Here is a 27,280-nt window from a genome sequence, read left to right on the forward strand (position 1 = left end):
TAAAATATTCTTTGGGTATGTATTTACTTTAAATTCTTGTAACGTCTGAAGTGTTGGGTATTGTGATTAAGTGTAGGTGCTGGGAATGAATCCTGTGGATGCTAATTGCAAGAAAATGACACCACAGAAATGTTCTCACTTGTTCTTCCTGCTGCTAGAAGTAACACTGATCCTTCCCCCATACCTCCAGGAAGAAGGAAAAGCAGTAGAATAATAGTATCGAGCCTTATCACCTTTAGCTTTTTTCCCATCAGTTACTGTGCTCCCAGTGCTGATTATTGCTTGTTTAATTCCTGTTTTATGTGGGGGTGTGGGGGGGTTGTTTATAGCACAGCTCCATCTCAGTAGAGAAATAAGCTACTGATTGGGGATGTAGTGCTCAAGTCTGAACTGAGAAGTTGTAAACTGCTTTTGGTGGTCCTGTATTAAAGCCTGGGAAGGCAGTTTTATAAAAACTTTAACATAAAGTAAAGTTCATTTAATAATGGAACTATCTTGAGCTGTCAATGAACCATAAACAAGGGCCAGGCCCTGTTGATGTTGGTAATTGGCCTCTGCAGTTTCATCGTTGATAAGCAGGCATGAATTGGCCATTTCGTGTGGGGGATGACATCTGATGACACTGACACAGAGCCAGTTCTCAGAGCTCAGTAGAGACTTTACTGTGCATGTGCGGGAGTTTCCACACATGCACCATGCCTTGTGAGCCCCTCAGTCTTTCTTCATTCCAGCTAGCATGCAGATATGTCCCAGTCTCTCTTACATTTTTTAAGCTTTTGGCCTTGTGCCCCCCTTTTACTGCCTCATTCTTTCTCTGAATTTTTGCTGCTGCCTTGACGGTTCCTCAAGCAGAACTTTTAAGTTCTTCCAACAAAACTTTTAAAAAAGAAAGATGGAAAAATGCAAAGCCAAGAAGCTTGTAGTCATTGGCTTAAAGGCCTTGTATCTGTGGGCACTGGATGTCCATCAGGGATACACACTCTGTATGCTTATCACAACCTTGGCCCGGACCATGAGTCTTCCAACTGTTACAGCTGTTGTTGGATGTCCTTCAAAGCATAACAAAACGCCTGGAAGATGGAGGCCCTAAGAAAGGCATCGGCGAGTAAGAGCCTGAAGCTTTGGCGTAATGCAGGGCCACAGAGCCATCCTTTGTCTAGGAACCATGTCTCATCGGACTCACGATATAGGAAGTTAAAGCAGGAATCTGCCACTTGTCAATCCTGCAGGCACGAGAGAGCTCCCTTCCCCCATGGCATCAGTTTGGGTTGAGCATGGCATGTAAGCCTGCAGTACTGAATGAGACACTGAGAAAAGCACCCAAATAATGCAGGGGACTCCTTTTGGGGCTGTCTCCATCAGAGCCAAACAGGTGAAGTGGGCCCTTCATCAACACTAAGGCAGAAGATAACCTCATCAGCGCAGGTCCCATCATCCATCATGGTGTGGAAGATTCCCATGGTGCAGAGCCACATATTTTTCCTGGACCTGGTACTATACAGGGTGCAATCAGTATCTTTGGCATGAGCTTGCATACTAAGGCAAAGTTGACCCATTTGGTGTAGCATGCCAGGGTGCTGTTGGGTGTATTGGAGCAGAGTGCTCCTGTACATAAGCAGAGGAGGTCTTCCTTTGAAGCTAACTCGTGTCAGGAGGTACAACCGTAGCTGTCCATGGTCGAAGCCACAGTTTGATATGAAGTGATATCCATATCTCATCTATCAAGTCATTTGCTGATTCCTTTGGAAACGCCTCCAACTCTTATCACACAGGAGGGAGGCAGGTTCTGTCATCCGAACCTGCCATCACCAGCCTTCAAGGATTGATGCTGAGTGCATATTAGTCTCCTCCTTGCTCCTTCCAAGAGAGTTGGGGATATTCTGATTTCTGCCAGGAAATCTTCAATCAGAAGATCCTATTGGTTCAAATGGAAGAGGTTCTCTTCTTGGTGTAGGTCCAGCCAGCTGAGTCCCTTCTTCCGTGGCCCGAGAAACTTGCTTAAGTACCTGTTCTGCCTCTCGTCCGTGGGCTTTAGAACTGCTCAAGTCAAAGTTCATTGCAATACCATTGTGACATATCACCAGCAAGTGGGAGGAGCTCATCTCTCTACATCCCTTGGTTTCAAAATTCATGAAAGAACTGTGACATTCTAAACTTCAGGTCTATAGACCTCCAGTGCCTTGGGACCTCAGTGTAGTCCTAACTCAATTCATGAAACTTCTTTTTGAACCTCTTGAGTTGGTGGACTTGAAGTTTCTTTCCTAGAAAGTTTTGTTTATCGTATCCATCGCTTCAGCACAAAACATAAATTAACTATAGGCTTTGGTTTCTTATTCATCATATCTGCAATTTTTTCAAAATAGGGTGGATCTACAGACTCACCCCAAGTTTCTTCAGAAAGTGGTGCCTGTGTGTTCCATATTAATCAAGTTGTACTACCTACATTCTTTCCAAGACTTCGTGCGCACAAGGGAGACTGGATTCTTCACTCCTTCTTTTGCAAGAGAGCCTTGGCATATTACCTAAAGAGGATTTGACCTCACTGTCCTTTGATCCCAGTAGATTGGAAGGGTAGTTACCAAACAAACTGTGCTGTTGGTTAGCAGATTCTGGCATGCACTGTTATGTTCTGGCTGGTTTACAGATTGCAGACTGTCAAAGCTCATCAGGTGAGAGCTATGATGACTTCAGTGATTCATTTTGGAGTCACTTCTGTTGAAGACATTTGCAAAGCTGCTACTTGGTTGTCTGTTTTCATCAGCTTTCCACCTGGAAGTGCCAGGTTGTTTTTAAATAAGTGCTTCCGCATTGCAGCCCCTTAGCTCGGGATTCCTCTCGAGTAATGGCTAATTCAAGCCTGCTTGTCAGAAGAGAAAGAAAGCTTGCTTACTTGTAAACTTGGAACATTGGTATATAAAACACCTAAATAAAATTAAATAAATAAACAGTGCTTTCTGTAGACAGCAGAATGAATTAGCCATTCTTAATACCCTGCCTTCTTCCCAGAGAGTCAAATGCCTCGCTAAACCTCAAGCTCTGGAAGAGAGTGAGGGGAGTAAACAGTAGCGTGCATGCAGGTAATCTCCTGTGCATATTCAGAAAAATCTTTATTGAGCTTTGAAATCTGAGTCTTTGTCGGCACCGTTGGATAACATCACCCATGAGTAATGGCTAATTCTTCCTGTTATCTGCAGAGAACCCTGTTTATAGGTAAGCAAACGTGTTTTTCCTGGTCTGGCGGCAGGTTTTGAATGCTCAGCTGCAGAATCCTTAGATTGCACTTTTCCTGTGTGTGGCTAATAATGGAAGCCCAGCTGCTTCTCCTGTAATTAACGCAGGCATGCAGTGCGCCTTTATCTAAACTCAGGCTGGTAGAGTGCTGCCATGGAAGAGCGAGAGAATTATGCAGGCATGCTGGGAAATAACAAAAAACTGTTGCAGTTTGCAAGAGTGATACAAATTAAGCATTAATGCCTGCAACACAGAGGGAAGAGCCTGCATTCCACACTAGCAAAGCTGACTCTACATCATAAATTCAAAGGAGGGAGCTAAATATACAACTCTTAAGTTGTCATGTTGCGCTGAAGTTGATTTTTGATAAATGTATTGAGTTTGCTTTGAGGAGAGGGGGGTTGTGTTTGGGTTTCTTTTTCTTTTTTTTTTTTTATAACCCAAACCCTGGAAAGCAGTTCAGTCCACACCTTGGATTGCTGGCTCCAACATTGCCAAAGTTTATTAATCCAAAATATTAAGTTGTCTTTTGCCAGTTCGGTTCTCCACAGGCTTCCACAGTAAAAAGAGGCAGACAGAAGCAAAACCCAAAATATCCTTAGCAGCATAATGGACTCCCCAGGATAAGAAACTAATTTCTAGCAAAACCAGCACCGTTCTTCAGTAATAAGATAAATCACTTACTCCATTCTTGCACGTGAGATAAATGATGAGACTTCCAAAGGCTGGCATGCTTTTTAGGGATGTCCTCTTGAGTCCTCCCAGGGGCTCTTCCAAAAGAAGCAAGGCTTTTAAGCCTTGCTTCTTTTGGAAGATTTTTGTCTTCCAAAAGAAGCAAGATTTTTGTCTTTACTCCCTACATGGAAGAATGTTTTGCCTCAACTGGTTTCTGCACTAGGGAGCAAAAATACACAGCTGCTTGATTGAAAACTAGAAAAGGCAGACAGTAAGAAGCACGCATTCACCTTTTATACCACTAGATCTCACGATATCACCCAGGCTTAAAAGGTACAAATGCCATATTACATATCTACTATGGAAACCAGCACAGCCCATTACCTTCAGTGGGTAGAGATTAAGCATAGATTAGGTGGAGATTAAGAGGTGAAAATATTAATGGCGTATAGACCAGAAACGGGGGCTGGGCCATGCATGCCTAACACAGCTTCTCAACCACTGTGTTACGACACGAGAATATGCTGGGGCATTCCTCCTGTGCCATGGTGGTCTCCCTTCAACCTCCTTTCCTTACCATGGCCGAAGAGAAGAAGTGGGAGGAACCGCGGTGGTGCTTATCTCACCACCCAAAGAGTAGAGAAGGCTGGCAGGGCCGCAGTTGAGTTCATTTCACTGTGGCCTGGGAGTCGAGGAAGCCAGAGGGGCTGCAGTGGATCCCATCTCTCTGCGGCCCAAAAATTGAGGAGCCCAGCGGGGTTGTGGTGGAGCCCATCTTACTGCGGCCTGAAGAGGAGGGCCTGAATGTGTGTGTGAGACAGAGCCTGTGTGCATGTGTATGTATGTGTGCGTGAGTGTGTGAACCTGTATGCATGTGTATTTATGTGTATGAGAGAGATTGTGCATGTGACAGCCTATGTATATGTGTGAGATAGCTTGTGTATGTGTGTGTGTGTAAGAACTTGTGTGTGTATGTGACATCCTAATTGCATGTGTTTATATGTGTGTGAGAGCCTCTGTGCAGGTGTGTTTATATTCCTGTGGGAGCCTATGTGTCACACATAGGCTCTCTCAGCATGCACGTGTGTGTGAGGGGGAGAGAGAGTGGGAGTATGTGAGATAATGAATGCGTTGGAGAGTGTGTGTGAGAGAGAGAGAAGATAGTTTGTACAGCACTCCTCCTCCAATCAACAACAATATCAGGGTGACTGGAAATCAAAAGATCTCAGGTATAGAGAAGAGGAGGTGTTTTTAATCCTTATTAGTTTTAATTATTGGGTGTTATTTGATGTTTGTGCTCTCTTGAAATATTTTATTGGTGTTTGGGAAATAGAGAATATTTATGCTAGTTTTTAAAATTATTGAATGTTCTTCACCTGTTTTGACATATTTATTCTTTTTATTAGTATCATTTTAATTCTATGAATGTTTTATATTTTTTGATTTTATTGCTGGGGTCCAGCATGGGGAGGGGAGGAGGAAAATACTGACTGCTCTAGCCTTTGGGGGGGGGGGGGGATGAGAGCGAAGGGAGAAAGGGGAGGACTAGTTAGGAGTTTTTTAAGACTGCTGTTAGGAGATTTAAATATCAATGGAGAGTGGAAGCCTGCAGGGGAATGTGGAAGCACATTTGAAAAAATTTAAAAAAATGCAATGCTAGCTTGGGGAAAGAAGCTAAAATCACAAAAATAATATAGGCACATACATTGCCATTGATTCTGCTGTGATTCTCATCCTGTATTTCTAAACTTGTCTAATTACATTTTGGGATATTTAGACTGCTCTATTTAATTAAAAGTACATTTCCTGGCATTTTCACAGTCACATAACCAGTGACAAGTGGATACGAATATATGACATTGTAAAATTTGGTTTGGTGCACCACGAGGATCAAACAAACTTTAAAGTGTGCCCTGATATGTAAAAGGTTGAGAAGCTCTGGCCTAGCGCATGCTCCGTGCACATCTGGCCGCAAAGCAATGAGCTGGGGATTCATAAGACCCCTGTTCAAGCCTCCTCCTCCCTTAATGGTGGACTCAAGGGATTCCTTTATGAGCCCTTGCTTTGAAATATGGGGAATTAGTTCTTTCTCAAGGGAAATCCCATGGCCTCCTTACTGCCCCTGTAGTCAGGTTTCATTGATTTTGCAGTGTTCCTTGCCTAAGCCTGCCCTGGGGGAAGAGAGTGCTTTTGTATATCAAACTTAGTGGCTGTTGGCCTATTATTTAAAAACTGTAATAGCTAGAGGAAACAATTCAGTGGTACAACATGTTGCATAAAATTTTGCGCATTCTTTTTTTTCAGAAATGCATTTTTATCGCCATCTTTGCAATTGTGAGACGCACAGCTATCAAATACAGCATATTGGTAGACAACGTTTTTTTTCCGTCAATAAGCAAGCTGAATTAGTCATGCTCAATGCGTACTGTCATCAGGTAGCACTAGGCAGAGCTGAGTCTCAAAGCTAGTAGAGCTTTCAACTCTTCTGGTCATATGTGACAGTTCCCGTTCAAACTATTGTTCCAGAACTCTCCGCAGTCTCTATTTTGTCTGCACTACGCACGGAAAGTGGAATCTGTCCCTTGCAGGAATCTTCTCTTCTCAACTTTTTTTTTGCCTCTCTAAACCCAACAACAACAACACATTTTAGTGCTATGATGTCTGCCTGGAAGACTTCTGGTTTCAAATATTGTTCATGCGGACATATTATGTCCATTATGTATGGGCATAATTATTGTTATCTATGCCTTGGCTTGGACCATGTCCAGGGCTCCTGCAGGGACTGTGGAAGATTGGCACCCCAAAAACGGAGACAACGGGTGGAGAAAATAGCCTGACTTTGGCTGAAGGAGAAGATAAATCCCCCGTCACAGCCTCCCCAGACTCAGTGTCAGGCGGCTCATCACCTCCACAAAAACCAGAGCAGGAAGGTAGGTGATCAGCCTTCTCCTCTCTGGGTCCAGTTGCACAGACTACAAACCAGGAGCACCGGCCGGCCTCCTTAGGATCAACCCATACACCAAAGACTCCTTCAAAAACCACTTCGAAGCACAGGAAGAGGCATGGCTCAAATACCTTTTTTTCCCAAAGTGGGTTTTTTTGGCAGCTCACCTCAAGGATATGAGACCATTAGTTCTATATAGTACAATATCTCTATGAATGTGTACAAGAATTAAAGCCCCACATAAAATCTGAATCAGTCCAGCAGATCACCCCGCAATCGCTGCATGATTTCGTAGAAGGACTTTGCCACCTGTTGTGATCTGAATATGAAGCTTTTGAAACCATGACCAGAACTTCAACATCTTCCATAGCAGTTCATCGGCTGGCTTGGTTCCAAGCAAGCGCCATTCGAGAGGATGAGCACAAACAGCTGGCAGACCTTTCATGTCTTAGAGGCAACCTCTTCGGAGCAGAATGTGGCTGTTCAGTCGCTTTCCGGGATGGGGGACCAATAAAATCCACCTAAATGCTTCTACCCCCAGTCCAAGTGACTGTTTTACCCACAAAGGTCATATAGACCTTAGCAATCTTATTGTTCGTACCCATATCAACAAACCAAGCAACAGCCCTAACTGATGCAAACTTGGAGACAGCAGAGAGACCGACACAATCAGAAACCACAGCAGCAGCCACCAACCAAATCCCAGTCCATTTTTTAGTCAGACCATCAGTGCAGCAGGAGACACACCGGTCGGAGGCAAAATTCACCACTTCTTCAAAGCCTGGGAGAAGATAACAGATCAGTAAGTGTTAAAAGCAGTGCAACATGGTTATCACCTCAGCTTCCTCACCTGTCTTCAGATGTCCCACTTGAGACTTCCCCTGCTCGATCCATCACAGCATGGCATCTTTGTGCAAGAAGTTTCAAAATTCCTGAATCAGAATGCCATAAGAGAGCTTGCTTTACCCCAGTACTACTCCCAGTACTTCCTCATCCCCAGGAATACTGGGGATCTTCACCCAATACTCAATCTGCGTACTCTCAAAAGGCATATCTGCCAAGAAAAGTTCAAAATGACATCACTCAGAACAATACTGCCGTTCATTCAACCGCACAGCTGGATATGCTCAGTAGACCTCAAGGATGCATATGCACATATCCCCATACACCCATCTTGCTGGCAGTACCTCTGCTTCAAGGTGGATAACAAACACTATCAAAACAAAGTTCTCCCCGTTAGACTCTCGTCTGCCCAACAACCCAACACTTATACAGGTCAGGAATTAGAGGTTTTCCATACCTGGATGACTGGCTGATTGTAGCCCCCAACAAATAGGCTCTCCCAACAGACATGAGGATGAAAATCAGTTGCTTGGAATCTTTGGGATTCCTGAGCAACTACGAAAAGTCAATACTGCAACCAACCCAATCCCTACAATTCATAGGCTCGGATTGACTCCGTACAAGCAAGAGTCTTCCTTGCCAAGGACAGAGCCCAGACCCTATGCAACTTAGTGACTCATTTGTTTCACCAGAGGTTAGCTTTGGCGTGCCACATTCTAGTTATTCTGGAACATATGGTGCTACGTGTAGTCTTTTAACCCACTTACATATGCATTGCATGCAATGGGGCTTCCGCTTTCAGTTGAATCAGTTCTTTCAACCTCTATCAGCTAACAAGTCGCATGAAGATAGACATCTGCTAGTGGCTCCGGCCACATGTACTTCAATAGGGTAAGCCTCTACAGCCAATGCTGCACCAGATTATACTAACCACTAACCATAGGATGGGGAGCGCATCTACATCATTTCAAAACACAGAATCTCTGGTCCCAAAAGGAAAGAGGTCTGTACATAAATATAGTAGAACTCAGAGCGATGCGATATGTGCTGATAGCCTTCCTTCACTTACTCAAGGGGAAGAATATAATAATTCATACAGACAACCAAGTCGCCATGTTTTATGTAAACAAACAAGGGGGAACAGTGTCATGAAACCTCTGTCAGGAAGCCCTGCAGATATGGGAATGGGCAAGCTGCAATTCAGTGATGCTACAACCTGTATACTTCCCAGGAATTGCCAATACAGAGGCAGACAGACTTGACTGATCAAGATCTTCCAGCCCCATGAGTGGGCACTCTCTCAAAGGGTGGCCAACAACCTCTTCAATCAATGGAGACACCCTTGAATAGACTATTTGCCATGGAAGAGAACAGGAAAGTAGAATGCTTCTGCTCCATCCATCTGTCTGCACAGGTAGGCCTCTGACGCTTTTCTAATCTCATGGGCAGAGGGACTTCTCTACACCTTCTCACCAATCCCAATCAGAGAAAAAAGAGTTCAGAAATGTATTCATGATTGAGCCAGGATGATGCTAGTTCCACCGGCATGGCCAAGGCCACCCTGATATACATAACTCATTCAGTATTCAGTAAGTCTTCCTCTGGCTTTAGGGACCAGCCCATCACACCTAACAGAAAAAGGAGCCCTTCTATATTCTCTTCAGCCCTCCTTAAACCTCACAGCATGGATGTTGAACTGACATCCCTCGCCTGTTTAGACTTGCCCGAAGACAATATAAGACATAAGGAAAACTTTGACTTTTCGAAATTATGCTTTAAATTGGAACCGCCATTCCCAGTTGTGTGAAAACAACACGTCACATATCAGTCTCAACAATTGCTTTTGTATCTCCATCATTTATTTATTTATTTATTTATTTATTTATTTATTTATTTATTTATTTAAAATATTTTGTATACCGTCGTTCGTAGTTACACAACGGTTCACATGGTGTTAACATCTAAAAAACATAACACTTTCAATAAATACATAATAAAATGCAATTATTTACAGAGAATGCAATTTTACAGAAAAACAATTAAAACTAATAAAAGCAGAAAATAAGTCGAGAGTTATATATTATACCCAAAGGAGGTAACTCAGGCACTAAATGTATAGGCTTGCTCAAAAAGCCACATCTTTAGACCTTTCTTAAATTTCTTACAATCACTTTCGAGCCGCAGTTCAGTTGGTAGATTGTTCCAGGTGATAGGACCTGCAATAGAGATGACTCTCTCTCTAACAAAATGTAGCTGTGTGGTGTGTAAAGATGGAACTGAAAGGAGACCTTTATTAGCTGATCTTAGAGAATGCTGTCGTGTATACATACGGATCGAGAAATTTAACCATTCTGTTTTGTGACCATAAATTGATTTTTGAATAATGCAGCAAATTTTATATATGATTCTTTGTATGATAGGAAGCCAGTGTAATCTGATCAAAATCGGAGTAATATGTTCACGTCTGTTACAATTTGTCAGAACCCATGCCGCCGCATTTTGCAATACCTGAAGAGGTCGAAGTGTTGTTTGTGGAAGTCCTAACAGGAGAGAGTTACAGTAATCTAGGGATGAAAATATCAAAGCCTGTAGAATGGTTCGGAAATCGTTGGGATCTAATAGCGGTTTAAGCCGTCTCAGAACCAGGAGTTTATAGTAACCATCTCGAATTTTCATAGAGATGTGCTTTTTAAAATTCAGCTCACAATCAAGTATTATTCCTAAATCCCTGACTGAGTCAACTAAATTGATTCTTATGTTGTCTGATAACAACCTCCTTAATTTGAGTACATCTCAATGCCATAGTGGCATATCACCAAAAGAGAACAGAGCCCCGATCTCCATACACCCACTAATCTTATGTTTCATGAGGGAACTTCTTCACCTGAATTCCCCATGCAGAAAACCCCAGTACCATGGGACACTAATATAGTCCTTGTGACACTCATAGACCTCCATTTGAGCCCCTAGACATAGCAGAATTGAAATTCCTGATCTGGAAAGTTGTCTTCGTAGTAGCTGTTACTTCAGCAAGAAGAGTCAGTGAACTTTAAGTCTTGGTACATTTTCCTCCTTATCTATAATTCTGCTATGATAAAGTAGTAGTACATACACATCTAAAGTTTTTGCCAAAAATTGGGTTGGCCTTCCACCTCAACCAAAACATTACCTTACTTTCTGAAACTGCACAAACAGGAATGGGAGAAACATCTGCACACTCTGAACTGCAAATGAGCATTAGCCTATTACAAAAAGAGAAAACAAGGGCCTAGATGTTCCTATCAGCTATTCGACTCCTATGATCCTAACAGACTGGAGACACCAGTAGTAAAGCGAACATTGTCTAACTGGATGACGTCTTGCATCCAATACTACTATCCATCTAAATCACTACCATTGGCTCATCCAATTAAGGCACATCAGGTGTGGGCAATGACAACATCCATATCACACCTGCTTAATGTGCCCATCGACAAAATATGTAAAACTGCGACCTGGTCATCAATTCACACCTTTACATCGCATTATTGTCTTGATGAACTGGCCAATTAAGACAGTTCCATGGGACAAGTGATATTGAGCCATTTTGCATCAACAAAGATTGCTGTCCATGAAGGTGTCCGGGTTGCAATATTATCAACTCTAAGCTTGGGATTTCCTATTAAGCATGGCTAATTCAACCAGTTTATTGACAGAATAAAGCAAGTTTGCTTATCGTTAACGATGTTTTCAATAGATAGCAGAATGAATTAGCCATGTGATCCTACCCTCTTCCCTTGACAGCATTCCTCATCAAGAAGACTTCAAAGCTTTGAAACAGACAGAGGAGAGTTCTGGAACAGTAGATTGCGTGGGAACTGCCATGCATGCTCAGTTGTGCTGCCTGATGACATCACCTATTAATTCATCTTACTATCTACGGAAAACACCATTTATGATAAGCAAACTTGCATTTTTGGTGAGAGCTATAGTTTGTGGCTCTTGGTTGAGGAATGGCACCTCGATGGCTGGGCTAGACAGGAGTAGAGGTTGAGGTTGAAAATGGAGACCTTCACCCAGACTTATTGCAAATGAAGACTTATGGCATTGTAGCCTAGCAGAAGTCTGTTTTTATTGAGCAGGAAACCTAAAGTAGTGTGAGGAAAGTACTAGGCCCCAAAAATGTATAAATATAAAAATAATTAGATTGTATTATAGATAATTGCTGTGTTGCATAACCCAGTGGTTCTTGCATAAAGTTCAAAGGAAGTAGGACGCTGTACTTTATTTTATTTGCTTATAATTTTAAGGTTGCTATGTAAATTTTCTTCACACATGAGATAATAATAGAACCTTCTATCAAGTTGTGATCTGGCCTGTCACTTTGGATATGATGCACAAAGTTATAGTGTGCAAAGGCATCAATGTTTTGCATCCTAAATGCATTACTCCGCAATCTTTAGCATTAAATCTTAGCTTCCAGACCGTAGACCATTCCTTGAGCTTTGCTAGAATCCCTCCTCATGTTTTCCACTCCTTCCTGGCTGCCTACCTTGTTACAGATTTTGGTTTCATTGTCAAAGAGACAAACCTTTCCTGACAATCCTGTTAAAAATGTTGAAAAGAACCGACCCAAGGATTGATCCCTGAAGCACACCACTAGTAAAACCCCTCTCCTCAGAGAAAACTCCATTTACCAGTACCCTTTGTCACCTCCCAGTCAGTCATTCTAGGTTTCATACCTAGGGCACTCAATTTATTTAAAAGTATTCTGGGCCAGATTTTAGTAGGTACGTGCGGGCGTAGATTTGTGAGCGCAACCCGGCGCGCACAAATCTACGCCCGCTTTATAACATGTGCCCGCAGCCGCATGCATGTTATAAAATCCAGGGTCGGCGCGCGCAAGGGGGTGCACTCTTGTCCACCTTGCGTGCACCTAGCCTTAGGGGAAAGCCCCGATGGCTTTCCCCGTTCCCTCCAAGGCCACTCCCCCCACCTTCCCCTCCCTTCCCCTCCCTAAATCCCCCCCCCCCCCCACCACCTTTATTTTCTTATTTATGCCTGCCTCCGGGCAGGCGTAGATTGTGCGCGCCTGCCCGGCCGCTGTGCCGGAGGCCTCAGTCCTGCCCCGCCCCTTTTTTCAAGCCCCAGGATGTATGCGCGTCCCGGGGCTTGCGCGCATTGCCGGGCCTATGCAAAATAGGCTCTGCGCATGCAAGAGCGGGTTTAAAAGGGTTACTCATGTATCCCTTTTAAAACCTGCCCATCTATGCGGAACCATGTTAAAGGCCTTGCTGAAATCCAAGAACACTAGGTCTACTGCTCTCCCTGTTCTTTGGTCACCCAATCAAAGAAATTGATCAGAAGTGTCTGATAAGATTTACCTCTAGTAAAACCATGCTGCCTCGGATCTTGCAATCCATTGGACTCCAAAAATTGCACTATCCTCTGTTTTATCAGCGAGTCCATTAGTTTGCTTACCACAAAGGTCAGACTAACTGGTCTGTGGTTACCAGCTACGTCCTTACTTCCACTTTTATGACTAGGAACCACATCCACCATTTCCAGTCCTCTGGGACTACTCCAGACTCTAAAGAAACATTGAAAAGGTCAGCCAGCAGAACTGTCAGGACATCTCTAATTTCTTTTATTACCCTTGGATGCATCCCATCCGGCTCCCTTGCTTTATTTTGTTTTAGTTAGTTCCTCATGAACGCATGTTTCTGAAAATAGATTGATGTTTACCTCACTTCCTATCTTCTTTGTATTCGCTTTTAGTGGTCCTGCTCCAGGCCCTTCCACAGTGAACACCAAACAGAAATATTTGTTAAGCAATTTTGCTTTTTCCTCATCAGCCTCTATATATTTGTCCCCTTCACCTTTGAGTCTCTCAAAGCCACTTTTGCACTTCCTTCTAACACTAACATATCTAAAAAAAAAAAAAGTCTCACCCCTCCCATTTTACCATATTTGCTATTTTTCTTTATTTTAATTTTTGCATTCCTGACTACTTTCCCATCTTCTCTTAGCTTTTCCAGATATTATTGCCTGTCTTCCTATTTCTGCGATCTCTTGTAGTTTATGAATACTAATCTTTTCTCCCTTACTTTTCTCCCTATGAGGAAAGACTAAAGAGGTTAGGACTTTTCAGCTTGGAGAAGAGCGGCTGAGGGGGGGGGATATGATAGAGGTGTTTAAAATCATGAGAGGTCTAGAACAGGTTTATGTGAATCGGTTATTTACTCTTTCAGATAATAGAAAGACTAGGGGGCACTCCATGAATTAACAAGTAGCACATTTAAAACTAATTGGAGAAAGTTCTTTTTTACTCAACGCACAATTAAACGCTGGAATTTGTTGCCAGAGGATATGGTTAGTGCAGTTAGTATAGCTGTGTTTAAAAAAAGGATTGGACAAGTTCTTGGAGGAGAAGTCCATTACCTGCTATTTATTTATTTTTATTATTTATTTATTTATTTTAAGTTTTTCTATACCGGCATTCGCGATAAATATCGCATCATGCCGGTTTACATTTAACAAGTGGACAGGGAACAAAAAGATAAAAAATAACATTGATCCTAATAATAGTAATAAATAATGATAATAGTAGTGATAAAACATTAACACATTAAACAAGAGAAAGGCTAAGGAATGCAGTTACAATAAAACAAGGGAGTTATACAACTCCCTTGTTTTATTGTTTTTTTGTATTGTTTTTATTTTATTGTATTTATTTATTTTATTTTATTGTATTTATTGTTTTATTGTAAAGGCTATTCTCTAAGTGAACTATTAAGTTCACTTAGAGAATAGCCACTGCCATTAGCAATGGTAACATGGAATAGACTTAGTTTTTGGGTACTTGCCAGGTTCTTATGGCCTGGATTGGCCACTATTGGAAACAGGATGCTGGGCTTGATGGACCCTTGGTCTGACCCAGTATGGCATTTTCTTATGTTCTTACCTTTTCAGCTACTTCTTTAGAAAACCATAATGACCTCTTTTTTCCCTCTTCCCTTTATTTTTTTTTTACTTTTCTGACAAAAAGATTAGTTGCCCTTATATCTCCTTTTAGTTTTGTCCATTGCCATTCTACTTCTCTTAGATTTTCCCATCCAGCTAATGACTCCATAACTATAGAAAATATACAGAGAATATGTTTCTTGCAGCTTGTGGAGTGTTTATGCACTGCAGTGTCTTAGTCAGTGCCCCCAGTTTCTTGTGGAAGATTTTTTCAAGGTTCTGCAACAATTATGTGGCAAATTTGCATAATTTTGAATAAATATATGCATTTTAAATAGAATTGTTTTCTTTATTTAAAAAATAGTCATTTCCTGATATTTCTGTGTCCAGTTTGTTTTTTTATTAGAGGAAATGGGATGTTAGTGATTGGTGCTGGGGAGAGGGTTCTTAGAAGGGAACTGAAGGAATAATAGGCAGGTGCGGTAGAGTGATAAGGGATGGAGAAGGATAGAGGCACAGAGGGAGGAGAAGAAAAGGGGAAGAGGATGGTGAGGAGGAGGGAAGAGAAAGGGGAATCTAGGATCAGGAGAAGAAAGGATGATCCATTCCCCCAACATTAATCCTCTCACTCACATACCACACGCCCCTTAATCCCCTCACTTACATTCCACACCACTCCAATCCTTTCACTCATTGTCTCTCCAGACAAACCTTTCTGATCTCTTCATTCACTCTGCACAGCCCTCCAGTCATCTCACTAGACCCCACAGCTCCTTGATCCCCTCACTCTCATGCCCCTCCCAACTTCCTCACTCACATTCTACAGCATCTCCAATCCTGTTAGTCACTCCCTCCTCCTCACAACCACAGTTGTCCCCTTGCAGCTCTCACTCACTCTAGGAGAAGTGATCTTGGAGGGAGATGAAAAAGGGATCTCAGTGGGAGGGGCAGATAATGGAGTGTATGAGGGGAGGAAAGGAAATGGAGTTCATAGAGGGAAGAAAAGGAGGGACCCTGGTCAGGAGAGGGAGAGAGGATGGATCTACTCTCACGCCCTTCTTCCTGAAGATCCCTTTTCTCCCTCACTCTCATATACTTGCCGCTATGCTCTAAGGAAGACCTTCAGGCTGCAATATCAAACAAGCAGGATGAGATTTAGGACTGGATTCCTGATGACATTTCTGGTGAAGAGACATAAATTTGGGAATCAGCACACAGATTGTATTGAAAGCCATAGGAGGAGATCAGAGTACCAAGGGAATTAGTATAGAAAGAGAAGAGAAGAGGGCCCAGGGCACACCATTTAATTTTGGGATGGTCATAGAGGAGGATCCACAAGAGGACACACTAAAAGTATTATGGGAGAATTAAGAAGAGAATCAGGATAGAACAGAGTCCCGAAATCCAAGTGCAGACAGAATATCAAGGAATAGGCTGTGATCTACAGTGTTAATAGCAACAGATAGAAGGACAAAGATTGAGTAAAGGACTTTTGTTTCAACCATAAACAGGTCATTGGCAACTTTGACAAGGACTGCTTCTGTGGAATATAGAGGCGAAAACCAGACTGGAGTGGATCAAGAATGACCTGAGGCGAAAGAAAGTCAAGACAGTGGAGGCAAACAGCACATTTGAATAGCTTAGATGCAGAAGGGAGATGGGACAATGGTTAGCAGGGCAGATGGAGTCCAGTGAAGGGTTTTTGAGAAAGTGGTAGATTGAGGATGTGACAAATGGAAGGATGATTGCATGGAAAATGGAGCTGGGTGGGAATAGGGTCAGAGGAGTAGCGATTGAGTTTGGAGTAGGTGAGAAGATGGGCAGTTTCGTCCACTGTGATTTCAGAAAAGGCAGAGAGGGTAGCAGGTGCCAGAGGAAGGGGAGAGAAATGAAGTGGGGGAGGGAAAGGTAAGGTGATCTGGTTGAGAACACAACTAATTTTGTGAACCTTGTCATGGAAGTAGTTAGGCATATTCTGCTCAGAGAGTAAAGGGGGTTGGGTGTTTGGATGGAAAACGAAGGCAGTTTGAGGAGGGAGTTGAGTGTGGCAGAGGCAGCAAGGATTAGAGGCAAGAGAGTTTATCAGATGGACATAGTAGTTTTTCTTGACAAGCGCAATAGCAGACTGGAAGGAGGTCAGCATGAATCTGAAATGTATGAAATCAGTATGGAATTTTAACTAGAAATGCTCTACAGAATGGGCACAAGAACATAGAAAATGAATTCTAGGGATGAGCCAAGGCTGGAGCTTGGTACGCCTTACAGAAGGAGTAAGGGGAGGGACAAGAGTGGCTAAAACAAAGGAGAGTATAGTGTTGTAAAAAGAAGTTGCCCCATCAGCTGACTCTGACAATATAGTGAAGGGGAGGAGAGATGAGACAGTAGTGGAGAGGATACAAGGGTCAATAGCTGAAGATCCCTGAAGGTGTTGGTAGTGATTGGATGAGTCTGTGGGGAATGGTGGTTTACTGTGAAAGTGATACATGATGGTTTCAGAGAGGAGAAACGGAAGTGGAGACGTTTGAAAGACAGCAGTTAGAAGAAAGGACTAGGTCAAGGCAGTGGTCATGCTGGTGAGTAGGAAAGTTGAGTAGAGTAGAAGGTCAGATGAGAATGTTAAGGCAAGACGTTTTGAGGTATAAGTGTCAGAGGGATCATTGACATGGAGGTTAAGGTCTCCAAGAATATGGGACAAGGAAGATGTATCAAGGAAATAGGGGGAACCAGGAGTTGAATCAGTGAGAAAGGAGGAGGGGGATTTATCTGAGGGTCGATAAATGACAGCTACCTGGAGAGGTGGTGGGATGAATAGCAGATGAAGTGGGCCTCAAAGGAAGAAAAGGAGTAGGGTTTAAGTGGAAAAAGGGGGACAACAGCAGTCCAAACTCACCAACATGGCCTACTGTGCAAGGTGTATGGAAGAAAAGATAACCTCAATGACAGAGAGCAGCAAGTAAAGCAGAATCCTCAGGTGAAAGCCAAGTCTCAGTTAAGGTGAGAAGATGAAGAGTATGTGAGATAAAGAAGTCATGAATTGTAGGCAAGCTTGTTGGAAATACAGCTGGCATTCCAAAGGGAACATGAGATAGGTAGCGAGAGAAGAGGGAGGAGAGGGCTAGGGATAAGATTGGAAGGGTAATGGTTTGATGGCACAGATGGAGTGAAATTTACCTTGGAGGGCCAGGATTGGGATTAATATCCCCAGCTGAGAGGAAGAGGAGCAGGAGAATATGAAGAAGAGGTGGAGGTACAATGACAGTGATATGGATGGGATGCTGTAAGGGAAAGTGGAGATGCCGGATGAGAGAGAGAAAACTTTGAAATTGAAAGGCAGCAGACAGGGCAGAAGACAGATTGGCTAGGAAGGTAAACAATGTACTGGCCTGGGATAATGATATAGCATGTACCTCCTGGCCAGCTAGTGGAAGCCAAGTGCGTTGGGGAGTCCTCTGGAAAAGGTATGCAGATGACTGGCTGCTTGAGGAGCACGGGGTAGTAGCAGCCCATGCCCAAAGTGGATTATGGTGACTTTTGAAGCTGACCACTGAGGAAGCTGAGGGAAGTATGCAGGTGTGAACTGCAACATCCTCAACATTTAGGGAGGCTACAGTACATCTGAAAAAAGGCCAGGCTTTGCCTCTCTCCTGGTGCCTTGCAATGTTCATGCCATTTTTCCCCACTCATGTTATCTTGCTCCCTCTGCTGCTGATGCCTCCCCGGAAGTTTCATTAAACTTGGATAGAAAATTTTAATGTTAAGAGTCCAAAATAGGATGCAGTGCTTCCCCATTGAGTTTAATGGAAATTAAACAGCATAACTGAATAAATAAATGAACTTGGGAACTAACAAAGTTATGACAAATGGTAATTGAAGTGAAATAACAAACCAAACTGAAGTTTTTTCTGTACACGTCCCTAATATAGTGCAGTTCTGGATATTATATAGCGTACTAACTAACCACTCTCTATTTTTATTTCCTATGTATGTTGTGTGATCTTCCCTTCCACTTGTCATAGGGTGATGGCTCCCAATCTGTGGTTTGTGGACTTCAGGTGGTTCAAGGTGTCATCATAGGGGGGTCCATGGGAAGGAAGAATCATAAGAGCAAGAGGTTTCTGGAGGTTTCCTGGAGAAATTATCAGTGGCAATAGAAGGACCTCATGGGGGTGCAACCTCGGTGAAGGAGGGAGCAGAAGGGCTGTGCAGGAGGGGAAACAGGTCCAGAAGATCAGAAAGGGCATGGCGGCAAGAAACCTGTTTGGGCAGAAGCAACAGCAGGATCTGCATGGGTCAAGACACTGATGGAGGGAGCAGCAGCAATAGGCTGGGGAATTAGCGGTATGTGCATTAGTAAGGTGAGAGGAGGGTGGATCATGGGGGAGAGAGAGAGATTGGTGGGGAGGGGGCTGGGCTGGGAGGAGAGGTTGGGAGGGGCTGGCAGGAGGAGAGAGAGCAAAAGAGACAGAGGGAGAAAAAATGGTGGGGAAGGGCTGGGAGAGAGTGATGGGAGGGACTGGGGAGGAGGAGAGTAATAGAGTGGGAACTGAGGGGAGAGAACGTGGTGAGGATGAGCTTGGGGGAGAGAAAGCATGATGGATGGCGTGGGCCTGGGCAGAATGGGAAAGTAAGAGACGAACGGCGCAGCTGGGTGGTGAGAGAGAGATTTAGTGAGGAGTGGCTAGGGAGAGAATAAGGAGTCTATTGGGGATAGATTGGGTGGGGGGGGGGGGTGTCTTAAAACGTGAATGTTGAAGAGGTGTCTCTCCCCAACCCACACACCTGAGAAGGCTGATGTAGGGTGGCCATATTTCTGATAAACTTTCTGGTGAGTGCAGCTGTCGGCTGGGGTGGAGAGGAACACAATGTTAGTGTGGGGAGGGGAGGGACAACTGGAGCCTTGTTTTGGTAGTGTCCCCTACAAAGCCAGAGTGAGGTGAGAGATGTGTAGACAAGTCTTAATAAATTGATGTTGATAATACAGAAGAAGAGAGCCTTATCATTTGATTGTCTTGTTAACACCTTGTCCTTGTGTCACAGCAAAGGTGAGTGTGTAACAATATGAGACCTGCAACTTGCCTTTTGAGTGTCTGCTCTGGGCCGCCTTCAGCAACTGCTCCATGCAGTAGCTGAAATCACTTTGCAGTGTCTCAGCATGTCGCAGTAAAACTAGATTATAAAGAGAAAGATATATTCTTCTTTCTCTGACTAATGATGCCCTCAGACAATAAGATCATCCTTGTCTTGCTCGTGCGAGCTCACTGTCTGGCGGCATCGGCTTCACACCTAACACATTCTGAGTTGCATAAGTCCGTTTTCTTTCTGACCCAAACCTCTGAAAGCTTTGGTTTTAATGAGTCAAAGGAGAAGCTCTTACCTGTTGGGTGCGGCGCAGGGCGGGCACATACAAACAATAGGCCTTATTTTGGAAAAAGAAAAAAAGCAAGATCTTTATCACTGGCAGGCTGCTCTCATTGGCATAAGAGAAAGGTGCCAGCGTGGCAGCGATAATGTCATTACCCCTGCTCGGGACCGGTTCTAGGCCAAGCAGCGCCCTGTGCGAAAAATGAAATTGGTTGCCTGCTCCACACCTCCCCCTCCCCTTCGGTGAGAAAAGATCAACTTTGCTCGTGAGATTGGGCCTGCAACCTCACGTTTCCATTCCATCTTCCATCCCTGCCGCCCCCAAACACCCCCTTTCCGCCCTCCGTCCTCGATCTTACCTTCCGTCCCCCCCCCCCCCCCCACCTCCAAGCCTTTCTTCCATCCTCCCTTCTTTGTTCTTAGCTTCCATTCCTGCCCCACCAACAGGAGAAGAGCAGTGGGGACCCGGCACTTCTGATTGCTTTTTCCTGCCACCGACACCTCTCTCTGTCCTGTATAGTTAGGGATCTTTGTTTTCTGTTTTGTTTTGTTTTTTTTTTTTTCCTGGTAATTTCTCAGTGTTTATTATAATGAACGGAAATGGGGAAAAAAATCAGTGTGTGGTGTGTTGGAGGAATCAATCTTTTTCCCACTGATTTTTTTTTCTCTTTTTTTTTTGTTATAATAAACACTAAGAAATTTATAAGGAAAAATAAAATAAAAACTGAAAACAAAGGTCCCCCCTTACTTATGGTTCAAACAGGGTAGCGCACGGGATAAAGAGGCCCCGGTGGCAGGAAGTTCAGAAGTGCTGGGAAATGGCAGGAGCAGCATTAATAGCACTTCATCCTCATAGGCTGCGGAGAAGGGGACAGCACTCGGCGGCAGCTTTTCTTCACTCCACGTTCACCTGTTGGGGCCATGGCTCTTCTTCGGCCCTGCAGCTGCACTGGGTGAGGGTGTTGGTGCCCACTCGCTCTTAGCACGCTGTGCACACCCAAAAGCCGTCCCTGCTCCTCATGTACTTTCTTCAAGCACTTAATATGTTGTACTTATTTGTGACAGACCTTTGCTCTTCAGTACTGTGTCGATTCTAGGAAATGGAGTTCTGAAATGGCCAGGAAAGGAAGATACTGGTTGGGATTCTTACCCGTTTTTGAACGTTTTCCCACTGAACCAGTCACGCAGTTCAGAATATTGTGCTCAGTGTCCAGAGTGTCTAACATACTTTGCAGCTAAATTTATTGCTCAGTTTCCCATCACGTATTTCATAAACAGAATTTTGGAACTTGTAGTAGAACAAGTTTATTGACGTGAAAGCAGGAAGGCAGCTTGTTTGTTTACCAATTCTAGTTGCATTTTCGATGACGTCTGTGTGCACCACTACTTAAAACTGTTATCTTATTTTATTTGTGTCTTGACTGCAGCCAACAAGATGTCACCAGACTAAAGGTCTCGCATTTCAGAACCGGCCATGAACCAACCGGAGGGATCAGTGGGGGCAGAGGTGAGTGAAGAGCCGTTACATGGAGAGGCGAATGAGTCGGTGGAGGCCGACCTGGAGCACTCTGAGGCAGAGGAGGAGCAGCAGCAGTACGCGTCGCCTTATCTACCGCACGCTGCCGAGGAACGGGAAGACCAGGGTGCCCGGGAGGAAGATGGGAGGTTGGCCAGGTCTGCCAGCACCGAGAGCGGCTTCCACAATCACACCGACACAGCGGAGGGCGATGTCATAGCCACCGCTGAGAATGGCTATGATGCGGACAGGGTCCAGGAAAATGAGGACGAGAGCACCTATGCGGTACAGTATAGGCCCGAGTCTGAGGAATACACGGAGAATGCAGAGGCCGAGCATGCCGAAGCCATTCATAACCGAACTCTGCCTAACCACTTACACTTTCATGGCATTGAGCAGGAGGAAGCCATAAGCGCGGCCTACTCGGGCTATGTTTATACACACCACCTCTTCCATCGAGGAGAGGACGAACAGTATGCAGAGCCTTACGCTGACTACGGACTGCAGGAGCATGTCTACGAGGAGATAGGGGACACATCTGAGCTGGACATCAGTGAGGGCCTCCGGCTCTATGTGCAGGAAAGAGAAGAGGCTGACCACTATCGCAAAGAGGCCCTCGGAGCCCGCCTACACCATTATGACGAGCGCTCAGATGGAGAATCAGACAGCCCAGAGAAAGAGGCGGAATTCGCACCCTACCCAAGGATGGACAGTTATGAGCAAGAGGAGGACATTGATCAGATTGTGGCCGAGGTCAAGCAGAGCATGAGCTCCCAGAGTCTGGACAAAGCTGCAGAGGACATGCCAGAAGCAGAGCAAAATTTGGATCCTGCTGAAGCCACTGGAGAAGGGGGGCATGAGGGCAACGGTAGACTCCCTGCTGGTGCCAAACCCACAGGAAACGCGGTGGAGATTGTGCAGAGGTACAGCAAGGAGAAAAGGGATGCCATCTCACTGGCCATCAAAGACATTAAAGAGGCTATTGAGGAAGTGAAGACACGGACCATCCGTTCTCCTTACACACCTGACGAGCCAAAAGAGCCAATCTGGGTGATGAGACAGGACATCAGCCCAACAAGGGACTGTGAAGACCAAAGGCCACTAGATGGAGATGTAAGTATGTTTAATGCCACTGTTTTACTTTCTGTGCATGCCACAAACAGAACCACGTGTAACAAATTTTATGAAGAATGCAGATGTGGGGGAAAAGTTTGAGTGTGACATCTTATACAGTAGTCTTGGCTTCCTGTTGATTTTCAGGATATGACAGGTTTGAAAAGGTAATAAAAAAAAAGTTTCTGATAGATGTGGTGTTCATGCATACATTATTAAGGGTGCGTTAGAATCAGAATTAAAGTTAGACCATTGTTCCCCCGACCTCTGAGATGAACAAGCTGTGCTGTATTTTTACATGTTGGTACAGAACGGTCATGCAGCTATTTAATTTTGGTAATGTATGTCTGTACCCTCAGGGATTACATTTAGTTTAGTGTCCTCATTTCAGTTCCTCTTCCAATGTACTGAACTTGGAGCTAACTTGATTGTCATTTGCTGGGGGGGGGGGGGGAGGGGGAAATAGTAAATTATCCCATGAAGCTCTTTTCTTTTACTAATTTGTTGTTCAGTCGTGTTATATTTGTTGTTTTTTTTTTCTTGCTTTTGCCGTGTATTTAATTTCTGTCTGCGTGAAACAAAAGAGAGAAAAATGTTACTGTGTGAAGGAACAGAGCGGGTGAGTCATCTGAAATGGAAGTGTGTATACCTGCAACCTGAAGAGATTTTCTGTCTGCTTGTAATGTATTTTTATTCGTGCCCGATGGCTCTAATTACAGCCTTGGCGTTTGGCCAGCCCTCTGGTTTATACCAGGGCACTCGGTAGTAAAAGTGATTCACACGCTGGGCGTCGGGAACCTAAGTACCAGCCTCTCTGTTACTCCCGTTTCCATCATCTGAAGCACTTTTACAGCGTGGCACAGAGAGGGCCTGCCTTGAAGCACATGCTCAGTGACAGGTCTTTAATCCACGGCACATAATGTTACAGCCTGCCTGCCCCACTAGTTCTCTCAGCAGGCTTGATGTTCAGGATGCCCCAGTGAATGTTCATCGGATGTATCTGCATACACTGGGGTCCAAGGTAATTTGCAGATTTTGGATAATTTGAAGATTTTGGTTATTCTAAAATCCAGGCCTGTTTGCAACCCTGGAGGAACGGCGTTCAGAACAGTCTGGCGTAGGCAATCACTGCAGGCAGTTAAAAGCAGTAGCGATGATGCTACCATGCAGTTGGATTCTAGGAGCTGTTTCACTTCCCCTCCCCCCCCCTCCCCCCTTTACTAAGGATAGCACCGATGGCATACCCTTAATTTTAGGCACATTAAACCCAGAAACACACTTCTTTTCATTTGTGCTCTTGGTGCTTCCTTGGAATTGTAAATTTGCAGCCATTGTGCATCATAGCAAAATGTAAGTAAAATGTTGCTGCTTTGCAGGACTTGGGCAGAAATGATTAGAAGCCAAGAAATGTCCGATTAGAACATTTTTATTTATGGAGACGATTTCTTTTTAAGGCGAGCCCCTCACGGCTTTTTTAGACAGCCTTCCATCCCTGCTTTCTTGGGCAGAAAAGAGACATCTATCTTGTTAATGGAAAAACAGAATGATGCTCTTCCGCTGGTAGATTTATGTTAAAGGCTAAGATAACGTCTTGGAAAAAAAACTTTCACGTGATTGCATAGTTATGTTGCTGTTGCCTTCTGAAATGTACGTGATTACATCCTGAGTAGAATTCTTCCTCCATTTTTTTTCCCACAGACCATAACCTGAAATCAAAGTTAACTACACGATGTAGATAGAGAAAGTACAGTGGTGGGTGCCTAACACTCGAATGGTCCCAAACATTGAAACTCAAAAAATTGATGTAGAAAAAACCCTCAAGCCTCATCTAGTCTGCCTATTTTTCCTAACTGCCGCAGGATTGCAGACCTTTACTTGTTCTTCAGATTTGTCCTTGCTTCCATGCAAGTAATGGTCTTCTCTCCTTCTGTTCTCCTTTCTGAAATGCTTAGTTTTTCACTACTGCCACTTTCCCTGAGGGTGTCCTGTTTTTCTATCACCTTTTCTGCGTAAAAATATTTTCTTATGTTACTTTCAAGTCTGCTCCCTTCAAGCTGTATATATCATGAGTCCTTGTTCTAGAACTTTCTCTTTAATGTAAAATATGTGACTCTTCTGTATTAGTTATACTTTTAATTTAATGTTTTTTAATATAGTGCTAATTTGGACCTCAAAGACCTGTTGAAAGCAGTGTACAGTTTATACAAAATGTTGCATACACAGTAAACAATATAATAATGACATCAACAACACATAAATCACAGGCACAAAACCAAATAAACATAATATACAAATAAAGAAAATACATTAAATCATAATAAAAATAAAATTATTTTGCATGTTCATGCTATGTTGAAATATACGACCACAGGGAATGCCACATGTACCTGAGCCATTTATTAAATGGGAGTTTATTTGCACGTTTGCAAAGGGGGCAGAGGGATACTAGAGAGCATGCTCCAATGGCACGACAAAGTAAGGGCATGAAATAAGAATGGCTTCCCATCAATGTAATGAAATAAAGGGATTTTTCAAAATGTCTGGCAACAGTTCAGGGCGATAAATCACAAAAGCAGCACTGATCTTATGGACTCTAGGGTAGAGAGAGAGGAGGGAGAGGATATAATTTTAAGGAAGTATAGTGGCATAACAGACATTTGTTATAGGGAAGGGCACAAGAAAAGCAATGTAGAAGGGCAAAACACCAAGTGTTAGAAGGTCATGAAACTGTAAGTGGGAAGCAGATGTGGAGAGTATTGAGGGTACTGAAACCAGACCATATGGGACTTGAGGGGAACAAAGAGTTCAAGTCATAAGAGGAGGACAGATTGTGCATAGGGGATGTGGAAGGGAAATGGAGGAGCCAAGTTTGTGGGGTGATGTAAAAGAAGACGGAAAGCAGGAGCTGGGGGAATGGGGGAACAGGTAGGAAGGAGATGGTGGCACCAGAGACCAGCCAGGGTGAAGTCACCTGAAATGAGAGGAGGGAAATATAGAGGATAGAGGGGGAGAAGAGTCTAAAGTGAGGAGAAGAGGAGAAATAATTGGAAACTGGAAGAAGGGTTACCATTGACTTCATGAGAAAAGCGTGGCTTCCACTAGTAATAAAGGATAAAGGATGTTATTCACTGAGAGGAAGTGATACGATATTATATATATATGAGGCCCCCAAGCATTCTGCAGAATGACTCCAAAATTCCAGGCCCTGGGGGTAGAGGTAGAAGGTGGGGAGGAGCATAATGAACGTAAGAAATGTTATCAAGGCCATTCCCACTACACCGCAGGAACTCCTTTACTCAGTGCCTATTTTGTAATCCACTTGGATACATTTGTGACAGGCAGTATATGAAGTTTAATAAATAATAATAAAAGCAATAGCAGAAACCTACTGTGCTTTGGGCTGCATAAGAATAAAACAATCAATAGTGGGTGATATGCACCCACTTATTAAGGAGAATAAAATAAATAATCAATACTGGGAGATAGTCACCCACTTACATATTTCACAGATTTGGCAAAATCAAGCTCCACAAGTATATCACTTTTAGAAGTGGTAATTCCAGATCAGTGCACAAGCGACGGAGGAAATAATTCACAGAGATACATCTCCGGACACATAAACATTGGCTGAATGCCTTCCCTGATGCAGGAGCAAGTTATTTTTACACAATTTATTTTTAGATGTGAGCACTTCGGAGGTCAAATTGGTGCCATCCGTGCATGCCAGACTTTGCACTTCAACGAAGGGCATGCAGCTGCTCTCTCTAGGACAAATCTCAGCATCTGAGCTTTCACACAGCGGAAGAGAATTGAAATGTAGAATAATAAAATATTTTCAGGCTGGAAAAAAAAAAACCCCAAGAAACATTTACATGCACACTTAAATACTTCAAATGTATTAGTTGAAGACAGGTAGAATTAAGAGAATGGAATATTTTTATTTATTTTCTTGTCCAGAAAAACAATCCGTGTTCAGTCTAAAAAAAACAAAACTGAATAATATGATACAAACATTGTCATTGCAATAAAATGATAAATCCAACATCAGACATTATAGATTATTTTGCATATAATTAAAGGCTTTACTTAAATTATGGTAGAGGTCTAATTTTGTGAGATCTGTAATCTTGAAGGACTTTAGTGACTGGCTGCTTCCCACAGTTTTATCTGCAACTTAGCCACAATTATTTGAAGTTCATTCCACAATTTAGGAAGTAACTGGATCCAGTATATAAATCCTTCCATCCTTCCCATTCCAGAATGCAACTTTTAAGGTTTGACACACAATTCAGCCGCAAGCCATCAGGATCGAGCTGAGCTTAGTGTGAATACATTTGCTGTTTGCCCTGAATATCCTCAAGCTTTGCTTTCTGCACATGGCTGAATTTTGCAGAGTCGAGCCCATAGAGGGTACACAAGCTGCTCCAGAGGTGACTGTGCATACGTTTCTAAAGAACAGAAGTGTCGGCGGGGTCAGGGGATTATTGTTTCAAGTGGTTTGAGTGCTAGTGAAAGTGCCAGATGGATAGCACTGGAGAATGAAGTCTTCAACACAGGCCTGCCCTGTGCAGTGCAGTCTTCCTCATGCTGCTCTTGTCAGTGTGTCTGAACCCTGCTCTGGAGGTCCCACCTCTAAGAGTAAGAGGGTACTTTGG

The 27,280-nt window shown here is 43.5% G+C and overlaps 1 protein-coding gene across 2 annotated transcripts in view; it reads left to right on the forward strand.

Annotated features, from left to right (window-relative positions):
- The window catches only part of APBA1 (amyloid beta precursor protein binding family A member 1), a 269,347-nt gene that overhangs the window by 104,329 nt on the left and 137,738 nt on the right, over positions 1 to 27,280 (forward strand). For both annotated transcript variants that reach the window (XM_029612798.1, XM_029612808.1), the window contains exon 2: positions 21,424 to 22,625. In XM_029612798.1, coding sequence (XP_029468658.1) covers positions 21,471 to 22,625 — 1,155 coding nt within the window. In that variant the 5' untranslated portion in view covers positions 21,424 to 21,470. The remainder of the gene's footprint in view (positions 1 to 21,423; positions 22,626 to 27,280) is intronic.

Source organism: Rhinatrema bivittatum, chromosome 1 (assembly GCF_901001135.1).
Source record: "Rhinatrema bivittatum chromosome 1, aRhiBiv1.1, whole genome shotgun sequence".
Classification (NCBI taxonomy): Eukaryota; Metazoa; Chordata; class Amphibia; order Gymnophiona; family Rhinatrematidae; genus Rhinatrema; species Rhinatrema bivittatum.